This window comes from Montipora capricornis, chromosome 2 (genome assembly GCF_036669925.1).
Source record: "Montipora capricornis isolate CH-2021 chromosome 2, ASM3666992v2, whole genome shotgun sequence".
In the NCBI taxonomy this organism is placed as follows: Eukaryota; Metazoa; Cnidaria; class Anthozoa; order Scleractinia; family Acroporidae; genus Montipora; species Montipora capricornis.
In genome coordinates this window covers 46,653,803-46,674,776 of record NC_090884.1, presented here as the reverse complement: position 1 = coordinate 46,674,776, position 20,974 = coordinate 46,653,803, and the positions used below count along the sequence as shown (strand labels likewise).

Here is a 20,974-nt window from a genome sequence, read left to right as displayed (position 1 = left end):
GCGGAAAAGCGCCAGCATTCCGGGAACATGGAGAATTTTGTTGTTTCGATCTACGATAATCGAGATAGACAGGTACCATGGTGGTTTACTCTTAAACGAGCACTGTGACCTATATTTTTTATTTCATAATTTTGGTGTACAAACTATCCCCTTTAAAACAAAAAATAAAATAAAAAATTTTCGGAAGGAAAAAATAATATTGCTGAGAACGTGCACAAAGCCCCTTACCCAGTGATGTAAAATTATGATCTTGAAAACAACGATTCGACAAACATTTTGAGTGGACGTCTTTCTAAGTTGGGTGATTTTTCCATAAACAGTGTTCCATATGCTCTAGACTTTCTACCGATCAGGGGTTTTTTCAAATGGTACTTTAAAAACCCTCTCGTTTACTTACTTATCCTCATTGGGCCCATGAGGACTCTTTAAAAGGCCGACGGTTTCCGTAATCAGATAATTTTTACGGGGTGCGGGGATTGGCCGCACGCCCAACCGCCAACCTGGAGGATCAGTGACTACCATTTAGTCTGGCCTCTACCCTTTGACCTGCCCGCCAAGGTTGGACCTACTAGGGGAATACTCCAGACGGTAAAGCTCTCAAGGTCACTGAGGCACGCAAGCTCCCCCACCACGACAAGGCAGCAGTCTACGGGGGAGACCCTCTCGTTTAGCTACCGCAAAATGTACCCTGAGCCTATGAAATAACGCGCGTGGTTAGTATCAGTACAGGCATCAATGGGGTAAGATTGGCCCATTATACCTCTCAAGCAAGCACGGTGACATTTTTTTCATTGCAGTTTTCAAAACTGGGTTAAGTAGGGAACATTCAGTGAAAGTTACAAGAAAATCGCTTGACAACTTTTTTTTTTTCTGAGGAATCACCTTAAGCTGCTTACATCAGCTCATGAATCAAAATGGGTGACCGGAGAATCACAGTGCCGAGCGAAATCGAACGAACCGGAAATAAAAGGTGCAAGTTTACTATCAATTTATCTTTAAAATTTGCTAGGTAACCCATGTTGAAGTTTTTCATGCAAGTAGCATTCAGCTTTATCTAACATTTTAAACATTTTTAAAAAATCTGTAGTGTGCAATTTTTTTTAATATTAAGGGGCCTTTTTCCCTTTATCTTGAATTCAACACTACAGAATGGTTTTCAAATTTGCACAGGAAGTGAAGAATATTACATACTTTCAAAAAAGCTTTAACAATATAGGTCACCGAGTTAATTTAAGAGAGAGTTTTGGTTACTATGGCAACAATATGACGTCATAAATTGTCTCGAAGGAAACTTTAACATCCCTGTCATAAGCCAATCCATGATTTGTTTCAGTAACTAAAAGCATAACATTTTTCTGTTTAATTGTCCTGACATGTACGTAAGTTGTAAGAAACCCTCTCGAGCCTCCTTAAGTTCTGAACTACTCTTCCACGTTCTGTGAAAATCTGCAGCGTTCTATATTAAAAATTTTAAGGCTTGGCTAGCATTTCACATGCCTTTAATTCAAGTGTTATATTCAGGGCACCCAACGACTAATGTCGGTTAATATCTGTCAGGATACCCTGGGTGCCAGAGGCCTCCTTGCGGTCTTACTTTTATCTTACTTTCTTATTTTTACTTCGAAGCCGCGAAAATAGCCGCGAGAAGACCCGCTCAATTCGTAAAGCGAATCTTTGGTACCCAGGGTACTGTTCGGAAGAAAGATGCTAGAATTTTCGAATATTCGAACACAGCCTTTCGAGTCACAGTAAAAATTTAGACATATTTCCGAACACATTGAATTTTATTCAGGTGCTTAAGAGTCAATCGTGATTTTGGAAATAGCAAAAAATTTGAAAATTTAAAACCTCTATCATTTCTGCCAAAGTTTGTTAGAGAATTAGTATGGGTAATCAAGTGGTGACGAGTGAAATCAGGGAATCATGCATGCGCGTTTGGTCCAAAATCAAATTAAAACGCGCAAATCACAAATCAGTTTATTCCCTAATTTCACGAGTATACCATTTGATTAGCTATTAAGATCATGTGTTACAAATTACGTTCATAAGACGCGGATTTTTTCAAACCTGGACGCCAATTTGGTACTGTAGGAAAAACTGCCATGGAAACATTGTTGTTATAAATTAACGCTGAAATTTCGCTCCAAAATTAAGGAGTAATTTGTCACTCATGTTATTATGTTTTAAACAAATGTCCCCTAAATTTTTCGAAAGTAGAATGGACTACTTCGTAGTGTATTTTTTTTTTAACCAGACCCGTCACAAATGCTAGATTCAGACGAGGATAGAAATTTCTACGGACCTTAAATTCCCATACAACACGCAACAGATAAGTCGTTCCGTAGGTCAACTACAGACTCACTAAACCATCTTTTGACGCATTGAAGAAACCATTTTAGGTAATGGGCCCTAGTCATTCTGTGGCCATGTTGAGTGCCGAGGGATTGAAAACTTTTATTTTGCCTAACCGAAACTCGTTCCCAAACATTATAAACTCGAAGCTCAGGGTACGAAATTTGTTGTCTATGGCCAATATGGCTGCCGTGCGAATAAGGCCCATTCTGACAAATATTGATGAGACACCAGGTCGTTGGGTGCTCCTGCATATTAGACCTTAAAACTGTGCAGCACTTAACTAGTATTCACTAATAGCGCCGAAAAGTGTGCCATGTAAGAGGTGCCGGTGGAAGAACATAATTTGGAAATGGGTCTGGGTCATCGTCGGGAACTCCGTAGTATTCCAGCCACCAGTTCGGATCTGGCGGGGGTGGTGGTGGTGGAGGATACTCTGTCCACTCAAAGCAAAACGGGTTTGGGCCAGAAACTGGACGAGATACGTGGTAAGTTGTCAATCGGGTCCGACAGTGCGGGCACCTGTCACGTACGCCTTCTCCAGCAAAGCGAAGACAACCCAAAAGACAATCTTCATGAATGTATTTGTTGCAACATGGGAGTGGTTTGGACGGTCGATGGTTTGGTGAATCCAAACAAATGAAACATTTTGTTTGGAGGAAAGATATTAATCGTTGTTTTGCCCGAGCCGGGCGGAACTTCCTTCTGTTCTTTGGCATTACTTGTTATCTGTAGAAATATAGCAGGATTATTGGGTTCTTAACGTGCTACTATGAATAAATTCGCATCTTTCCTTTCTAAGCCATTTAAGACATAAACATGTAGTCTGTACGAGAAGAAAGAATGCTGTTTACTATTTTCAAATATCTCTTTTTTTCCAGAGATATTCAAGCTTTTTAAATATGCAAATTAGCTAAGAGATGTGGTCGTAAACTCGACCGAATTTTGTTGAAGTATGATGAAAAGAGATATCTCAGCCAATTTGGATCAGAAATGCTTGATTCCTTGCAATAAGATTCTAGTAGATGTGCTCCACAATTTTGTTACCATGGCAACATACTTGGTTCGAGACCTCCCTGATATTAAAGACTTTGCTGGTTACATTTGGCGTTTTATTTTGATATTTGCCAATCGTGCCTTATCTGCATGATCCTGCAAGCATATAAATATTAGGTCGAGTTTGTGTCCATGTTAAATGTTTCATGAAAAATATTAAAATCAGGTCGGAGGGAACTCGAAAAAGAGTGAGTGGCCAATTTCTTTAAAGCTGTTGATGTGTTGCCTGTAGAACTATTTCCCTACCAAGTTTCAATGGTCTCTGCCGCAAATTGACCAAGATAGCTCTTCATTTACTTGATTTTATATTGGGTTTAGTGACTAGTAATGTCATCAGTCCCCTCATTTGAATATTTTACACATTTTTCAAACTTAACTCCGGAACCAATGCATATATTTCCAAACGGTAAGCTGCCTTTTTAATCTTTCCTGGAATTCTATCTGATAAACCTAAATTTTTCAAGGGATAAAAATATGATCATAGGCAATTTAAGTGAAATACGTCGCTTCAAGTGAATTCACTTAAGAACCCAATTAGCACGCTTCACGAGTCACAGGGAGTTGACTTGATCGCATCAGCATGTGGCTGAGAACAATTAGTGAAAAGGAGAGGTCAGTACAAACTGCTGTCCATTGTAGATTATACGTTGTGTTATTTCTTTTATCATGAAACTGGAAACCGGCGAGGAGGGCTTTACTGAATTTGAGAAACTAAGTGAAACGCCTGAGCCCGGTTGTTCGAAAGCCCTTTAATTTCTCATCCCAGATTAATTAAAAATTTACGAAGGAGTTTATTTCTCTACTCCAAAATGTGGTTCAACGCTGATCTTCGACAAAACTTTACGTTAGAGGAAGTCAATCTTGAAAAACAACAATAAGCAAAAGACAATTTCATCCAAAAGTTGGAAAACCAAAACTGGAAGTTTATGCTAATATCATGGCATAAGTTCATCAGCTTTCGAACAACCGAACCCTTATTAATACGGGAAATCGATCGGTAGTTTGCGAGAGGAAAACTTGTATTTTGCCGAAAGAGAAATCTGTATTACCAGCTGTTTTACCGATTTACCGATTGTACGAGGTAGATGATGTGATAGTACAGAACTGAAACAGTCTACCGTTTCCATTTCTGCTCGTAAGTGCCAAAGGAAAACCAGTAACCGTTAATTCCCAGATATTCTTGTCTCGTCCCCTTTTTGAAGCGGCGAAGCCTTAAACGTTTTTGTTAACGGGCCACATTCGAACGAAAGGCAACGTTTTCTTGGTTTGTTACTGGTGCGCACTGAGTGTTATCCGAGGAACTATTTTTATCCAACTGCTTGTACCGTAAAGAAGCACGGGAAAAAGAGATTTGCCACGTTTTTTAAATACATATTTTCCCAGAGTTTTCATATCGCAAAGAGTAGTTTTCATTTCAAAATATAAAGATACCCGAGGAATTTTGCTTTGCGTGCAAGCTACAGATTTTCCCTTCTTTTCATTTTGTCACCGGCTTTCGTTTCGGTGATAAGTTGCCGAATACAACGTTGACGATTGCTGTCCCGTTTTTGGTGCAATCCTTGCCGGTTGGTTAGATTCTTTGGTAGACTGGCCTACTACTGAAAGCAATTACGTGAACGAAGGGGCAAAATTCCCAACTTGTGCAGTAGACCGTTCCCAACCCACTTACCTGAATTCACTCTTTCAATGAATTATCCATCTCTTTGCCTTGATCAAACTCGCAGCCACAAGTTTCTGTGAAAGGACAAAATAACGTAGAATAAGTTATTTTTGCGGTATTATAACGTAAGGAATATAATAAGGAGGTATTCTGGAAAGTTTTTTGCCGCAGCCCTACTCTACTGTACAAAGTCGACATAGAAAGTCCTGCTTGTCACCTTGATGTGTGTGTGTGTTTCCCTTGAAGGGACGGAATTCAGTTCTCTCGTGTAAAATGAATCTTATCTTGCTGGCAATAGGAGGTAGTTAAACAATTTGAACAAACGGCCCAGTAACCTAAACTTACGGAGGGAAAAAATGTCAAATTCGTATCTTCGTTGATGAAACTTCCCTATTGCGTTATGATCACTAGAAAATAACTGTTGAAAAAAAAGCGTTATTCAGTAACACTTGGAGATTCTCAGCCAAGAACATTACGCCCAAAAGGTAGCTCCTTTTTCTTAAAATAGCAGCCAAACCGTGGCAGAGGAAAAATTATACCTTGTAAAGGCGTGTAAAGAAAGCTAGAACGGCCAATAGAAAACTTGATGTCCGTTTCTTGCTTAACCTTGTTTGAAGCGGAATGGTAAGTTTCGCGGGAATTTTCCTTCCCCAGTAGACAAAGCCAAACCCAAGCAGCCGGCCTATTTCGCTCGACGGCCAGATTCGCTCTGACGAAGGGCTAACGCTCGAAACGTCAGCTTTTAGAATCTCTGTACGGTGGCCAATTTACATTATCAACTCCGTTGATAAAACCAAATTTTTGTATACTACTTCCCCACCGACGCAGCACCACAGTTTCTTTAGAAACTACCCCTTCATATAAAATGATAAGGTTTGTAGTATCTTGTTTTTTCAGTTGAAATAATTTAGTTTGCTTATTGTTTTTTTTCCCTACGGTGTTGCTCCGTCATCTGAAAAATGCACTTATCTGAGAAGATTCTGGATATTGAAGTTCAGTTTTCAAGTATCTTGTTTGTTCAGTATAGCAATTAGCAAAAGTATCGCTGACCCCTCATCTGTACAACGCAACAATGCCGAAGCAGGATATTAAAATTAAAAACCACGTAAATGTTACTTTGAAATTTGTGCAAAGTCGCAATGAGCTTTCCCGACTTATCACATGTGTGATTTTTATTGTCAGGAAAAAAATTAGTATTTGTTTAGCCAGGCACCGAATAAAAGGAACCGATTCACGATGGTCATTGAATGTGGCAATTGTTTATGTACGCTTTGCGTAGGAGATATGCAGGGCTAATTATTGAATGCAATGTACTAGGATATCTTTCCGTCTTCTTTGATAAGGAGCTAGGCAGCATGTCTTGTGTGCATTAGACATTTTCTTACGCCTGGAAAAGATTTATTATGGTGAATAATGCAGCAGTCTTTTGATTTTGTTTTATTCTATCAGTCCGCACCCTTACGTCACATAACTTCTTGAACATCCTCTACCAAGGTTGTTGACAAATTTTGCAAAACATATTTTCCTCCAAATTGGGCTCGCAATAGTCCTTTTATCCATTGATGGCGCCTATTGACATGTAGTTAAACTAATAAAATCTTTCTTAAAATATATACACATAATTAAACAAATAGCCCGGGTAACCACCGTTAGCGCAAACCAGCGTTAAATACCAAGAGAACCATAGATTTTGATAGCTCTTAACCAATAGTTAGCGCTGACTAGGCTTCGAGTAACCGGCCCCTGATTGTTGTACAGTTTGTTTGTAGCAGAACCCCGGGAACAGAGGACTTGTGAGAGTACTGGTTTTCATGCAGCTCTAATAGATCACTGTCCTCATGATCGGCAACCCAAACAATGCAATCTGATGCCCCCGCGTAGCAGAAGCTGATAAGGCAGATATTAAAAGACTAAGTCATTTGATGGTTGAAAATCTTTTACAACTGATAAAAGAATGGAGTAAGCCGAGCCCCTCTTCAGGGACAACCAGTAACCTAAACTTACGGAGGGAAAAAATGTCAAATTCGTATCTTCGTTGATGAAACTTCCCTATTGCGTTATGATCACTAGAAAATAACTGTTGAAAAAAAAGCGTTATTCAGTAACACTTGAAGATTCTCAGCCAAGAACATTACGCCCAAAAGGTAGCTCCTTTTTCTTAAAATAGCAGCCAAACCGTGGCAGAGGAAAAATTATACCTTGTAAAGGCGTGTAAAGAAAGCTAGAACGGCCAATAGAAAACTTGATGTCCGTTTCTTGCTTAACCTTGTTTGAAGCGGAATGGTAAGTTTCGCGGGAATTTCCCTTCCCCAGTAGACAAAGCCAAACCCCAAGCAGCCGGCCTATAAAATGATAAGGTTTGTAGTATCTTGTTTTTTCAGTTGAAATAATTTAGTTTGTTTATTGTTTTTTTCCCTACGGTGTTGCTCCGTCATCTGAAAAATGCACTTATCTGAGAAGATTCTGGATATTGAAGTTCAGTTTTCAAGTATCTTGTTTGTTCAGTATAGCAATTAGCAAAAGTATCGCTGACCCCTCATCTGTACAACGCAACAATGCCGAAGCAGGATATTAAAATTAAAAACCACGTAAATGTTACTTTGAAATTTGTGCAAAGTCGCAATGAGCTTTCCCGACTTATCACATGAGTGATTTTTATTGTCAGGAAAAAAATTAGTATTTGTTTAGCCAGGCACCGAATAAAAGGAACCGATTCACGATGGTCATTGAATGTGGCAATTGTTTATGTACGCTTTGCGTAGGAGATATGCAGGGCTAATTATTGAATGCAATGTACTAGGATATCTTTCCGTCTTCTTTGATAAGGAGCTAGGCAGCATGTCTTGTGTGCATTAGACATTTTCTTACGCCTGGAAAAGATTTATTATGGTGAATAATGCAGCAGTCTTTTGATTTTGTTTTATTCTATCAGTCCGCACCCTTACGTCACATAACTTCTTGAACATCCTCTACCAAGGTTGTTGACAAATTTTGCAAAACATATTTTCCTCCAAATTGGGCTCGCAATAGTCCTTTTATCCATTGATGGCGCCTATTGACATGTAGTTACACTTATAAAATCTTTCTTAAAAAATAGACAAATAATTGAAGAACTAGCCCGGGTTACCACGGTTAGCGCAAACCAGCGTTAAATACCAAGAAAACCATAGGTTTTGATAGCTCTTAACCAATAGTTAGCGCTAACTAGGCTTCGAGTAACCGGCCCCTGATTGTTGTACAGTTTGTTTGTAGCAGAACCCCGGGAACAGAGGACTTGTGAGAGTACTGGTTTTCATGCAGCTCTAATAGATCACTGTCCTCATGATCGGCAACCCAAACAATGCAATCTGATGCCCCCGCGTAGCAGAAGCTGATAAGGCAGAGGCAGATATTAAAAGACTAAGTCATTTGATGGTTGAAAATCTTTTACAACTGATAAAAGAATGGAGTAAGCCGAGCCCCTCTTCAGGGACAAGTATTTCACATGATTGTTTCTTTGCTGCACATTCATCAGAACCACATCTTGGGAATTAAGACACCATCAATCTTCTCAGTTATGCAATGGAATTGGCTTCGTAAAGACAAAAATATGACAAAAATGACAAAAACTATAGTTTATTTAATGTGACGAAGTAATGATAGAGAGTTCTTTTTTTCTCACAAGGTGTTTGATAGTCTCATTTATGAATAAGGAGACTGCATTCTCTACCTTTATTGTCGTGTCCAGGTGGAAGATCTTGTTTGGAGGCTTCATCGAATTGTACAAAAATAACAGTTATGTTGTCGGCCCTCAGATCTTTCTCACGCCATCTGGCCAATGCTTCTTTAATCAACCTTTGAGGAAAACAAAAAAATTTGGTTAGAGTATAGAGAAAAAAACAGTTAGGTGGCAAGTTGTTATAATCTGCTCTAATACAGCTTCTTCTATCGATCTGTCAAAGGCAATGGAGAGGTGACCTCGCCAATCGTTGAAAACCCACATGGCAGAGAAAGGCCCGAGACCAATATGTCTGTAAGGGGCCTATGGAGGGCTCGTACTCACCCTGGATATAGATTGATAGAGACAAGAAACGACGACGACGGCCACGAGAAAGTTGTCTAAAAATACTATTTCCCGTTATTGTAATAATTTTGCGATTACTACAAATCACTCGGCATGGAAAGTGTGCGTCAACATTCCAGAAATAAAAGTGGTAAGATCGGCGTCGATAGTGTGAGAGAGAATAAAGCTCACGTCGCCCACATAACTTTAAATTTGGTCAATTCACGTAGTTGTCTGGGCGAGAACGGCATAGAAATGTACATGAATGTTGAAAAACAATGACGTGCAGGACGTGGAGAGCTTTCTTTCCTCAATAGAACTTTCTCATAGCCGTCGTTGTCGTGCTTGCTTAAGCTCCCTAACACCGCCTGCTCCTCTTAGAGCACACACGTAGAGCTTTCCTTTTCAACCTATGCGCACACGCAAAATAGCAAATTTCTCTGCCCCCCTGTATTACTCGACGACTTTTTGTACAAATGAGAATTGATTATCCATGTATCAATATTGATAATCCGTCGAACCTTGTGTAATCCGCACCTTTGCGCGTTCTATCTGTGGGTTTTTTTGTCATATAAATTTTGCACTGCGAAGATATTTGAAACGTTAAAGATAAACCCATTTCTCTGATTAGTTTGATTATCTTTCGCTGTCTTTTTTTCTTCTTCTGCGCCTTTTAAGTGAAAATGTGGAAGTAAAATGGCAAGCAATGCCAGCAATAAGTTCAATACAAAGAAACGATGTTAATTGCATACCTGCCAGACACGTCTCCCAGTTGTGCATCACAGTTATGAATAAATTTAATCACCCCTTTGACTGTCATTACTGCCCACAGTCCATCCGATGCAATAATCAGAAACTTGTCCACTCCTGGAGTTATCTCATAAACCTGGACATCCGGTACCGGGGACACAATAAAGTCATTACTACTTTGTTTGAAACTCCACAGGTCACCTGCGGATACGAGTAAAACAAGTAGTTACACTCTATACCGAGTGAATTTTTGTCATATGGTAAGGTTATATTTGCCCAAGGTTAGGATATTACGATTAATAGCAAAAAGGACAGACAACTACGCAATTGATTGCCTTAATACTCTTTACGCTGAATGTCTTGTTTAAGTCCCGTACAAATCTGGACATTAAAATGCTCCGGAGAGAAAATTTTTTTTCCAGATTCTAGTCTATTCCAGTCCATTTCAATATTAGTTCATTAAAAAAGCAGTAAATTCTTGTCAGTTCATTAAAGGCAACGAGAATTTCGCCAAAAGTCTTGGTTGCCTCAAGTAAAAAAGTGTTTTTTCTAGTGGGATCTTGCTAACTTCAATGAAAACGTCTTATCGACTAGTGCTGGCGAAAAAAAACAATAAATGCGGCTGATTGTTGCTGGGTGCGGCTGTGATTAAGCTCACTAGCCAGGGGCACTCTCCCTACAACATGTGTCCACAAATTTTGATATCAACGCTAGCTTTACAAATTTACTCTCGAGATCGAAAAGTAAATAATTATTCTTATTACAAACCTAGGGCCCTTGATATTGCCAAGAAAGGCACCCACTCCATTTCAGTGCCTCTTCTGGAAGGTCCCTCGTGGCCTTGATGGACTGGCCTTTCCCATGCTACACGTTGCACACGCTTCCGTAACAGGACTTTTCCCCCGAGTGACTCAATCCTGCTCTTTTCCGAAGGAACGTCGGGTTTGTGGTCGGTAGTTAAAGTAACAGCTTCGAGTTTTTCTTCCTTATTTAACAGCCCGAGGGCTGCTCCGGAATCACCAACATGTGCTATATAAAGCTTTCTACCCCTCAATATCACCACAGTCGCAGTAGTCCCGGAAGTACTTGGAAATCCTTCTTTGGTGCGAGGCCACGAATCTATGAATAAAAAGCGGTTACAACAAAAAAAAAATGCAAAAATAGAAGGCAGGACTGGCAAAACTTGCAAAAATAAGGTGTAGAAGAAACATGAGATTACAATTTTCTAACCGCCTGAGTATATTACAATCCTATTTTAAAACTGCATTTATAAATCATTTTTCTAAGCAAAAGATAATTAAGCAACTTAAGCAGATGTTGCAAAGAATAAATCGGCGTGCATGCGCTGTACAGTGCTTCTAACTGCGAGGTACTGTCCTGGTCATTTAGCCATGTGCCAGTTTTCCTTTTGGACGCAATATCAAAAGGGAGGATATCTAAATTGATTCATTTACTGGAACTGCTGACATAACAGTTTATGGAACAGCGTAATTAGATATTGAGCAGCCTGAAAAAAATATCTGCAATCCTGATCAAAATTGATGATACTCTTCTTTTTCTCTATACTTCAACATTGCTTTGGGTAGGGAAGGGTATTGCTGAGCCTTTGTGGTTACGTGCGAAAGGGCGAAACTGGGGAAACGTGTCAACCAATCTCGTCCAGGATTGTAAACGTGAGACAAAATGCACTCATGACAGGGACCATTTCTTCATTTCATGTTATATACCTACACTTCAAACTCATTTCATTAATTTTGTGCTGTAGACTGCTCCACCATGAGCTATCAAGCCATCCCGAGAAAAAGTACGTTGACTACCGTGGGTCCGAGTACCGCCGTTCAAACCTCGAATATTTCTTCAGGCATGATTGCCACAACTGCTTAAGTTGTTTTTATCCTGAAATTATCTTTCGGCCAGAAAATTATTAAGAGCAGTATGTGCTGTGTCTCACAAGCTGCTCTGCTTCAAAAGAAAAAAATGTATTTTGCACGGTTTTTTGTCCATTTCTGTCTTAACAGTTTCATTTTGAGAAGAGTGAAGAGGCTGGTGTTGCTCCAATAACCAGCAAAAATATGAAAAAGTTACAAACAAGTGACAGGTGTCTCCAAAATCTCCGCTCTTTGTTAAGATCCACAGTTACTTACTTTTATGACACAACCAAACGTACTTAAAGTGTTTCTTATCCTAAATGGCTACAAAATGGGTGGAAATTGCCATTTTGAATAATTGGAATTGAATAATTACTGAAGGAGAGACGAAATCGGGGCTCATCAAATTAAAAGAGTAGGAAGTTTTAGCAACGACAACGGCTGCGGCATCGACAACGAGACAAATAAAGATTATTATTGGCTGAAACAGCAACATAATTGAGCTGCACGGGCAGTAAGCACTTCAGTGTATTTTTTTCCTTAGTCCACAAAACAACAAGCTGAAATCACCAACTTTAAGGGCTTTGATACAACATGAGCATGCAACAGTGAATTGTTCATTTGTTGTCTTTATTTTAGAACCATTCCTACAAATCCACTGAGTTCTATAATAATAGTTCGCTCCCACTGTTCAATCTTAGTTATATTTTGAAGTGACGTTTTTAAATTACTGGACGTTTCCGTTGTCGTTGCCAAAGCTCCCTAATATAAGAAACGACGACTGCTAAGGCAATGAAAACGCTGCTTCAAAACTTTACTCTGTCTTAAGTATTTTGCGATTATTCCATTTTATTCACCTGGTAAAATCCTTGCAAAGTGCTAGCGGTATTGAAGTCCTAAAGTTGTATCAGAACTTCAAGTTGCTTTCTTTCATTTTGCGTTTGTTAGGTGTAAGAGATAAATTTGGATTACTTTTGGCCCAACGTAACGAGATCGTTTCAATTTCTATTTCATTTGCAACTGGAATGCAACCCTCTTTGCAATGGAAAAAATTGAGTAAATTTGTTTACAAATAATAGCAGCAAAATGACTCAGTGTATCACAAACAATACCGCAGAACCAAAAACAGTAGCCGTGAAAGTTATTTTTGAGACAATCCCTGGATCTGACTGAACTATCTTCAGATTTAAGATTGCTTTTAAATACAAAGATCCAGATCTTGTAAGAAGCAGGCGTGGATTTTTTGCCTTAGGATATGCGTTTACTTTCCGTCGAGGGAGTGTTGGAAAGATAGCATCAAACCGCTAATACTTTCGATTTTCTACAGTGTCAACGAAAGCAATAAAGCATATTCCCAAATGACACTCTCGAGATTTACCTCATATTCAACAGTTCACCTAGGAGCTTACAAACACTGTGGAACATTTTGGACATTTTGTGCAAACTAACTCACCAAGTTGCTTCCACATGTCGAGGTGGGTGGCAAGAAAGCCATCCTTTATCGAATTCATTACTAATGTAGCATCATCTGAGTAAAATCCTTTCTGTTTCTTAATATTGGCACATAAAAAATCCTTCGCAAACACAGCAGCTTCTTTTCCTCCGTGGCCGTCGAAAACGGCGAAAAAAGCTTGCTCTGCGTCGAATATGACGCGCATAACGTCTTCCATTTCGTTACGTCCTCCCTGGTGCGCTTGGCCATTACCCGAAAAACGTATCTCAAAACGTTTCGTTTTCTGTGACATTTTGTTTTTCAAGCAGAGCCGCTAGCATAGCCCCCTCTTGTGTTTCCCTGTAAAGCAATCGAAAGAACAATACATAAAATAGAGTGTTTTTCACTTGACGTCATCAAGTTCTAAAATCAAATCAGGTTACTTCCGAATTGACAGGTTATACATATTTGGAATAATATACAATTTCATAACGACGAAAAAAGACCCCTCGAGCGAACGAAGAAAGGAAGAATATTTTCAACCGACGGTTCCAATTTGTTCTCTCGGAAGCAGAGTCAGTAAGCCAAAAACTGCATGCAACGATAATCGCGTTTTAAAAAAAATTGTCCTGGCAATTCAGGTTGATGTATTCTTACGAGGCTTTAAAACTAGCCTTATACGGAACCAAAATTTCAGAAAAGGAAAAACAGCAATCTGGGGTATAAGCATTCAGCTTGATGGCTTCACATAAACAGGTCCTTTACTTCTATGAGAACAGTAGATAAGAAATCTCTGATACAGAGAACTAATTAGTATGAATATCACATAAATAAGATCTAAAAGCTAAACTCCGCCATCCTTGAAAACCAGTTCCCTCAAACAGAATAAATGAAATTTCGAACGGATTATGCCTCCTAATTTGCTGTTAATAACTCTTAATACTAAGCGATATTTTGGTTAAAAGCGATATAGTTCACCCATCAAGCACAGACGTCAAAGAGAATGGAATGATGACAACCAAGAAAATGGTGCCTGCATACCTTATTGTGTTTAACTGACCCACGTTTTGACCCGTAAAAGCTAGATAGGTTCACACACTCAAAGGGGACAGACATATAAAAGCACACGTGTGGGGTCTGTTCAGAATCTGGGGAAATGTTTGAGTTCCCCGTAAAAATTATTTATGTCCTCGCAATTGGGTGATTTTTACAATTAGTGAGACGTGTGATGCGTGAGTTCCTTCACCTAGGCTTGGAAAGTCTTCGGATTTTTCTTCATAGTGATATCGTGAAGATCGTAAATTAACTTGTTTTAGTTAACATTAAGCATGCGGAGATGAAATCAATTAAATTCTAACGAGCCGCTGCAACAATCAGCGATGATGATCAGTGATGTCTATAGAGTTTAAGCTTTTACTGGGTCAGTTGGTAAGATATACAGGAACTACACAATTTTACGAGAACTGACATTTTCAATGTTTACCGATAGCCACCATTAAATAGTTTGTTTCAGATTATAACACTGTACTCGAAAAAGGGTGAAAATGCGATGCAAAAGTAAGAGAAATGGTTATTTTTATATAAGAGGGAAAAAGGCACAGCTGGAGAAAAGGACCCGGTGTATGTATCAAAAAAACGACGGTGTTACTTTTATAAATTCATAGTTTGTCAGGCTTCGGTTATTAATATCAGTTCTTTTAGTAGTTTTTGAAAGTTCCATCCAGCTTCCCGTCAATACTTTTTTTTTATGGTCGATACTGTAGACTAGGCTGATAAGCGGCAATAAAAGCAAAGGGACACCTGGGCTTGGTAAGAAACAGCTCCCATGGCAAGCCACATAAAGAGGGAACACCAACCTCGGTAAAAGAGATGTCTGGAAAGAGATCAACCTAACATGCGATGTCCTCTTTGCTGAGTGGCATCCCTTCGACGCCCATCAGGAAAATCTGGTGCTTTTGAATGTAGCAAATGATGGACTCAACATCCACCTTACAAAAAGCTAGTCCAAGAAAACGCTAGCGTGGAAAAGAGGCATCGCTAATTCCCATGTAAGTCAAATTTTCGCAACCGCCTACGTTTAATATTCTTTACGAGAGTATGCTTTCGGTAATAAAAAATAGATGGCTGTCATCTAACACTGTATGGCTCAAGCTGAGGTCCGCAATGTTAACAGCTCGAATAACCAAATTCTTAGAAAATTCACCTTTCATTTTTGCCATGTTTAGAACTGTCAGCCCAGCACAGTTTTCCACTATTTTGCAGAATGTTTCCCAGGTTGTTTTTGCGCCACTTAAATCAATAGAGTGGAACAGACTAGCCCTCCATTCTATTGGTATGAAAAAGCTTTGATGTGTTCTGTGCTCTGACAACGGAGAATTCATGATAGAGTTACCCAAGAGATGTATATTGTAACATGAATGATGACTTACAAAAGCAACAAAACAAACCATTGACCCTAACCATCACAGTTCCCAAAAAGGAAATTTTCATAGTTTTACCTTATTTACGGCTACGAAGCAAAATCGTTAGTAAACAAATTATGTCGTGTATAAATAAATTCTACGGGAGCATTGACCTTAGGGTGATTTTTCAAAGGACTCGTCGAATTAAATCTTTCTTTCCTTACAAAGATAGATTTAGCCGTGGCCAAATGGCTAAGATTGTATACAGAGATGCCTGTTGGGACTGCAATGATTTTTATATCGGCAAAACTAAAAGAAGATTGTATGACAGAAAAACTAAGCATTTTAAAGCATAAATTAATGGACATCATTCGCCGGCTCTTGCGGACCATGTTACATCAACTGGTCACAGTTTAAAATGGGATCATTTTAAAATTTTAGCGACACTCACTGTAAAATAAAGAAGACACTGTTGATCAAAGATTGAAAGCCGACCTTAAATGAATATTTCAGCTGCGAAAAGTTGTGTCTTTATTAGTTTTTTTTTTCACCTCTATTGTTACTTAATAGTTGATAAGTTAGTGATCCTTTACATTATAACTCCAATTTTGTATTAACAGTCACTTCTGAAGATGTATGCAGAAGCATACGAAACGTCAAGTAAAAGATAATTTCAAATGATGCGATTATATCTGATGTTTCTCACTGCTGTTTGTGTGTTATTTCTGATAAATCTGGTAAGCCCCGAAATTTTTTTGCTTTATCGTCTCCTTGGGTCAGTACTATATAGTTGGGGGGGGGGGGGGGGGTATTTTTATTTGGTCCAATTTTCACTTTAAAGCCAAAACCTTTACAAGAACCCATTTAGTGAAAACTAAAATTAAACAAAATCGCCTGGAATGACAAATGCATTTCATGTAACCACGTTATTGTACACATCTGAATAAACATACTGATAAGTGTAAAATGCCCCTACGGTTGCAGATGAGTTAATGGGCACGCACATCATATCAGTATGGCAAAAGGTTCACACAGCAGGGTAGCTTTACAGTTTCCTGTGGAAAAACAGAATCGATAAATGAAAATTAACACTTTTAATACCGAAAGTAGTAATGAAGTTGCCACCAATTGCAATATCATTGGGTTTACGTTTTCAAATATTCGAAGACCTACTGCCACAAGCCCACTGTATTAGATATCGAGAAAGTCTTACAACGGCGTTTTCAAAAAGTCAAATGACACCTTCCAAAATGCAATGAAATGTTATCTTCTTTCTTTCAGTGGAACCCGGTTAATACGGACACCCAGGGGACATGCCACCTTGTCCGTATTATCCAGTATTGCTTATTCTCAACTTTAAATGTACACGACAAGGCCGTCAAAGAGGAAGAAGGCTACGAGCAATGACTACAGCAAAAAGCCAAGGAAGTGAAACTGTAATAAGGGGCAGAAAACTTTATTGAAGGAAAAAAGACAAAAATACAAGGGTCAAACACAGGTAGAAAGACAAACTGATGAAAAGCAAACATGTCACGCTATAGTTTTCTTCTGTTTTGTTAATAAGAAATTTGTACTAACCCGTAGAAATCTGTCATTATTTGAACAGGGTACAATGTCTACAATTAGCACATAATTGTGACAATACTGAAATACAGACAGTGCGCACATAACCACCAGTGTCCGTACACCGGGGTTGACAATATATGGGAGTTTGTGACTCTGGACAGAGAAAAGTCAGTTGTCCATATTAACAGGTGTCCGTATTAAGCGGGTAAAATTTGGAGAAAATATATGATCTTTTCTTTGGGACTTTGGAACAAACTGTCCGCTATACACGGGTGTCCGTATTAAGCGGGTGTCCGTAGAGCGGGGTTCCACTGTACTTTCACGGACCTCTCTAAGATAGTTTGCAGCAGAATCATGGGCAACCATATCATTTCTTGGTCGTCAGCTGATGAGACCCTTTAACTTCATGTTATTCAAGAAGTTTACTTTCAGAAGACAATAAGAAGTGCACCGCCAATTAGCGTTAACTCCTTAGCTAAAGGCACCATACAATCTGAGCATCTTAACACTGCCTTTGATAAGGTTTTGTACTGATTAACATCTTGTTTTCTTAAGAGAAAAACACTCCGTGAATGCACCGAGTCAGAAACGTTTGATGAAGAATCAGTACAATAATCTTGGTATTTCATATAGATGATTCATCCAAATGTTGGGTATTTTCAAGGCATTCAACTTTTGCCCATCCCTTCGCTCCCAAATTGGCTTGCTGCTCTCAGTTAACTAAAAGGAATGTGTACCATAATCACGACTGCAGATAAGGTAGTAGGAAAACACATTATCAGTATACGTATTTTCGAGCTTGTGCCAAAATTTTCCCACACATGCCGTACTTGTTATCTTTCGAGAGAAGTCTGAAGTACCTTGAGTTTTACTTCGATTGGGACATTAATTTGACATTTTAGGTGACTTCTCTACACGAAAACAAACTTCTTCCTTTGTTTTGTCTATCATGTTCAAACTATTTTTCTAATTTTTCCATTGAAAAGAATTATATTTTCCGAAAAAAACAAAAAATTAAATACACAGGCAGCTAATACCAAAAATAGAATAGGCGCCGAGACATTAATTCTGTCTACGGCGAGCTGCAACAATGACCCTTTGCATCCGGCATGAGGTATTAGCTTTCAAACAGTCATGAAAATAGAAAGTACTTGCTACATTTCATCCCAGTGGTCTTATGGAAATTGTCATAAAGATTTTGAACATTTTCCTCTGATTCAGTGATCAACTTGAGCAGATACAACGCCATTTCAATGATGAGTTTCGCGCCATTTAATTTATACGGCCTGTATCAATGCATGCAGATAAATAATTCACATTAAAATGTATTTCTTTTGATCACTTCACAGGCAAAAAAATCTTTCTCTTTTTGGTTTTACTATGAGGGCCATTTGATTGGACTGATTGAATCCTTAGTTCTCCATGCTACATAATAAGTCTAATAAATTTGTCTTCTTTTCTTTTTATTTCATGAAATACTAAGGTACTCACTACTGAAATCATGTGAAACTCATAGCTCTGGCTACCTGTGCCAAAATTCTCTGTTTTTGTTTTCTTTTGCAAAAACTCATCCAACAAATCTTTTACAAATGATAGACCGAAGATCGATGGCAAAGTTATTCCGACATTCATGAATTATTTTGAAATTCACTGCGACTTTATATGAATATCAATCTTTGTGTTAGATATACATACAGAGAGTCTATTCTGGTTTACGGTATTCGGCGAAACGAAACGAAACGAAACGAGACAAAACAAAACAAAAAGAAGTTTACTACACATGCAAGAGTGAGCGATGCCGGGCACTAACAATTATAGTCCTCGCTAGATCCCTTGTTTCGCAAAATACCAACAGCGGTCGATTGGTAGTCGACGAAACAAGGCTCGCAAGTTATTTTTATAAGCGCTTTACTTTCGAAAATTTGCTTGTTAGATAACCCAAATACTGGCTTACGGATGACACTAGAATTTTGCCCTCTCTTCGCAAACTGTCCTCGCTAGATGCCTTGTTTCCCAAAATACCAACAACGGTCGATTGGTAATCATCGACGAAACAAGGCTCGCAGGACGTATACAAAACATCAGGAGCCAAACATTGACCCCTGGTCCATGGACTACCACTGTGGACCCGGTCAGTGGACTACCCCAGTGGACCACCCCTCATTTTGTAAATGACACACGTTTTACATGCAGAAAAGAGAGAAGTGATCCTCTCACTTATCTGGACAATTTAAGTGGGGTGGCTCTTAACTACAGACTGGCTATATTTGCTAACGAAAATTGTTAATAAATTCTTCATTGAAATCTGACATCACTTCAATCAGAAGGCGCAGGTGCAACTAGTCCCAGGCCTCTGTAGTGCGTTTCAGAAGGACGCAATCTGCCGGTTAATGCTCTTTTACTGTCAGTAGCTTCTCTTGCTTCAACTTTTCAGTGTTGTTGCTTCTTTATTATCACTTTTAATGCTGCAACGCTTCCGCCAAAGGCAGTGTATCGAGACACGAGCCAGCCCCGGGTTCGTGGGTTACCCCACCTTTAAGATTTATAGATAATTTTGTAATATTTTTAGACCATTTCACAATAAATTTTACTCAAGCAAGGAAGTTCATTCTCTCTCCAAAATCATGTTTTGGACGTCGAAATAAGTTTCCGCCATACATTTTCTTACAGCGACTTGCAATGTTTGCCCCCTGGCGATCCCAGAACCCTTTGCGTATGAACGGGGTCTCATTGTCGTTTCCCCGCTTTGTATACACCCTTTTAATAAGTCTAATATATGCCGTTTTCCGCTAATGACGTCGAACTTGTGCTTTCAAATTTCATTCAGAAATGTACAAAGGCTTAAAACAAGCCTTTGTACATTTGTGAATAAAATTTGAAAGTATGAGTTCGACGTCATTTGCGGAAAACGGCATGTATTAGACTTAGTAGGGTGTATAGAATATGTGTTTGCTGCAGGAACGTTAAACATTATTCCAACAGATATTCAAGATGTATACAGCTTGCTATACAAATTTTACAGCGATTTGACTTTCCAGAGGAGACAGAAGAGATCCTCTTGTATGATTATAAACTCGCAAATTCACCATTTGTCTGAAAGTAATTCAATTCTGAAATTCGAGAGTTCCGTACAAACGAAACCGCAAAGAAACGTGATGTAATAATTCGCACAAAATAAAAGCGTGACTAAGCCTGACTGTTCTTCACATGTACATATTACAATAAATCAGATGACATTTAAGTTTCGATTCAAGTCGTATACTTTTATTTAATCGATTGACGATGAATAAAATGTGTCTGTACTCCCTTTAATAATCGGCTCTACGTGATGCCGCCAGTCGGTGCTTTTTTACTGGGTTGCCTATGGGCAAACCCAGTCGAGGTCTGCGTTTAGTTTGTTTGTTTGTTTTTTTTTCTTTTTTTTTTTTCCGTGTCGGTAAAAGTCTTGCCGGTCACTCCCCTGGTAAGTGGTGTCTTTGTGTATAGAGCCTTCTGCGCGTATTTTCTTAGGATCGAGAGGGTGGTGGAACTGCGTAGATTTCTCTGGTGGACACAGTAGAATCATTAACTTAGCCTGCAATGGCGTCGAAAGTCATGCAACGCGAATGGCGTTTTAGTGGATCCTTAAACAAAATATACCCTTATGGAGCTCAATAATGGAAAGTCAGTTGGATAAACTAGGCATGGATCTCAAAAGCGACGAGTACTGGACTTCGACAACAATCTATCGCCCGTCGAGACGAAATCAAAGTGAGCAGTATTTACCTGAAGTACATGGTAATTTGACACAATTGAGTTTCTTGTCTTCACGCACGCAATCAAATAGGAAGAGGTTTTCGCCTCTAA

The 20,974-nt window shown here is 39.0% G+C and overlaps 1 protein-coding gene across 1 annotated transcript; it reads right to left on the bottom strand.

Moving 5' to 3' along the window:
• Positions 1-2,513: 2,513 nt before the first annotated feature.
• LOC138038056 (protein phosphatase 1D-like) lies at positions 2,514-13,560 on the bottom strand. Its single transcript, XM_068883873.1, has 6 exons — positions 13,182-13,560; positions 10,629-10,979; positions 9,863-10,061; positions 8,778-8,902; positions 5,078-5,142; positions 2,514-3,081 (listed from the first exon to the last, which is right to left on the bottom strand). The coding sequence occupies exons 1-5, from the start codon at positions 13,471-13,473 to the stop codon at positions 5,084-5,086; spliced, it is 1,026 nt and encodes a 341-aa protein (XP_068739974.1). The 5' UTR covers positions 13,474-13,560; the 3' UTR covers positions 2,514-3,081; positions 5,078-5,083.
• Between the last annotated feature and the right edge of the window lie 7,414 nt (positions 13,561-20,974).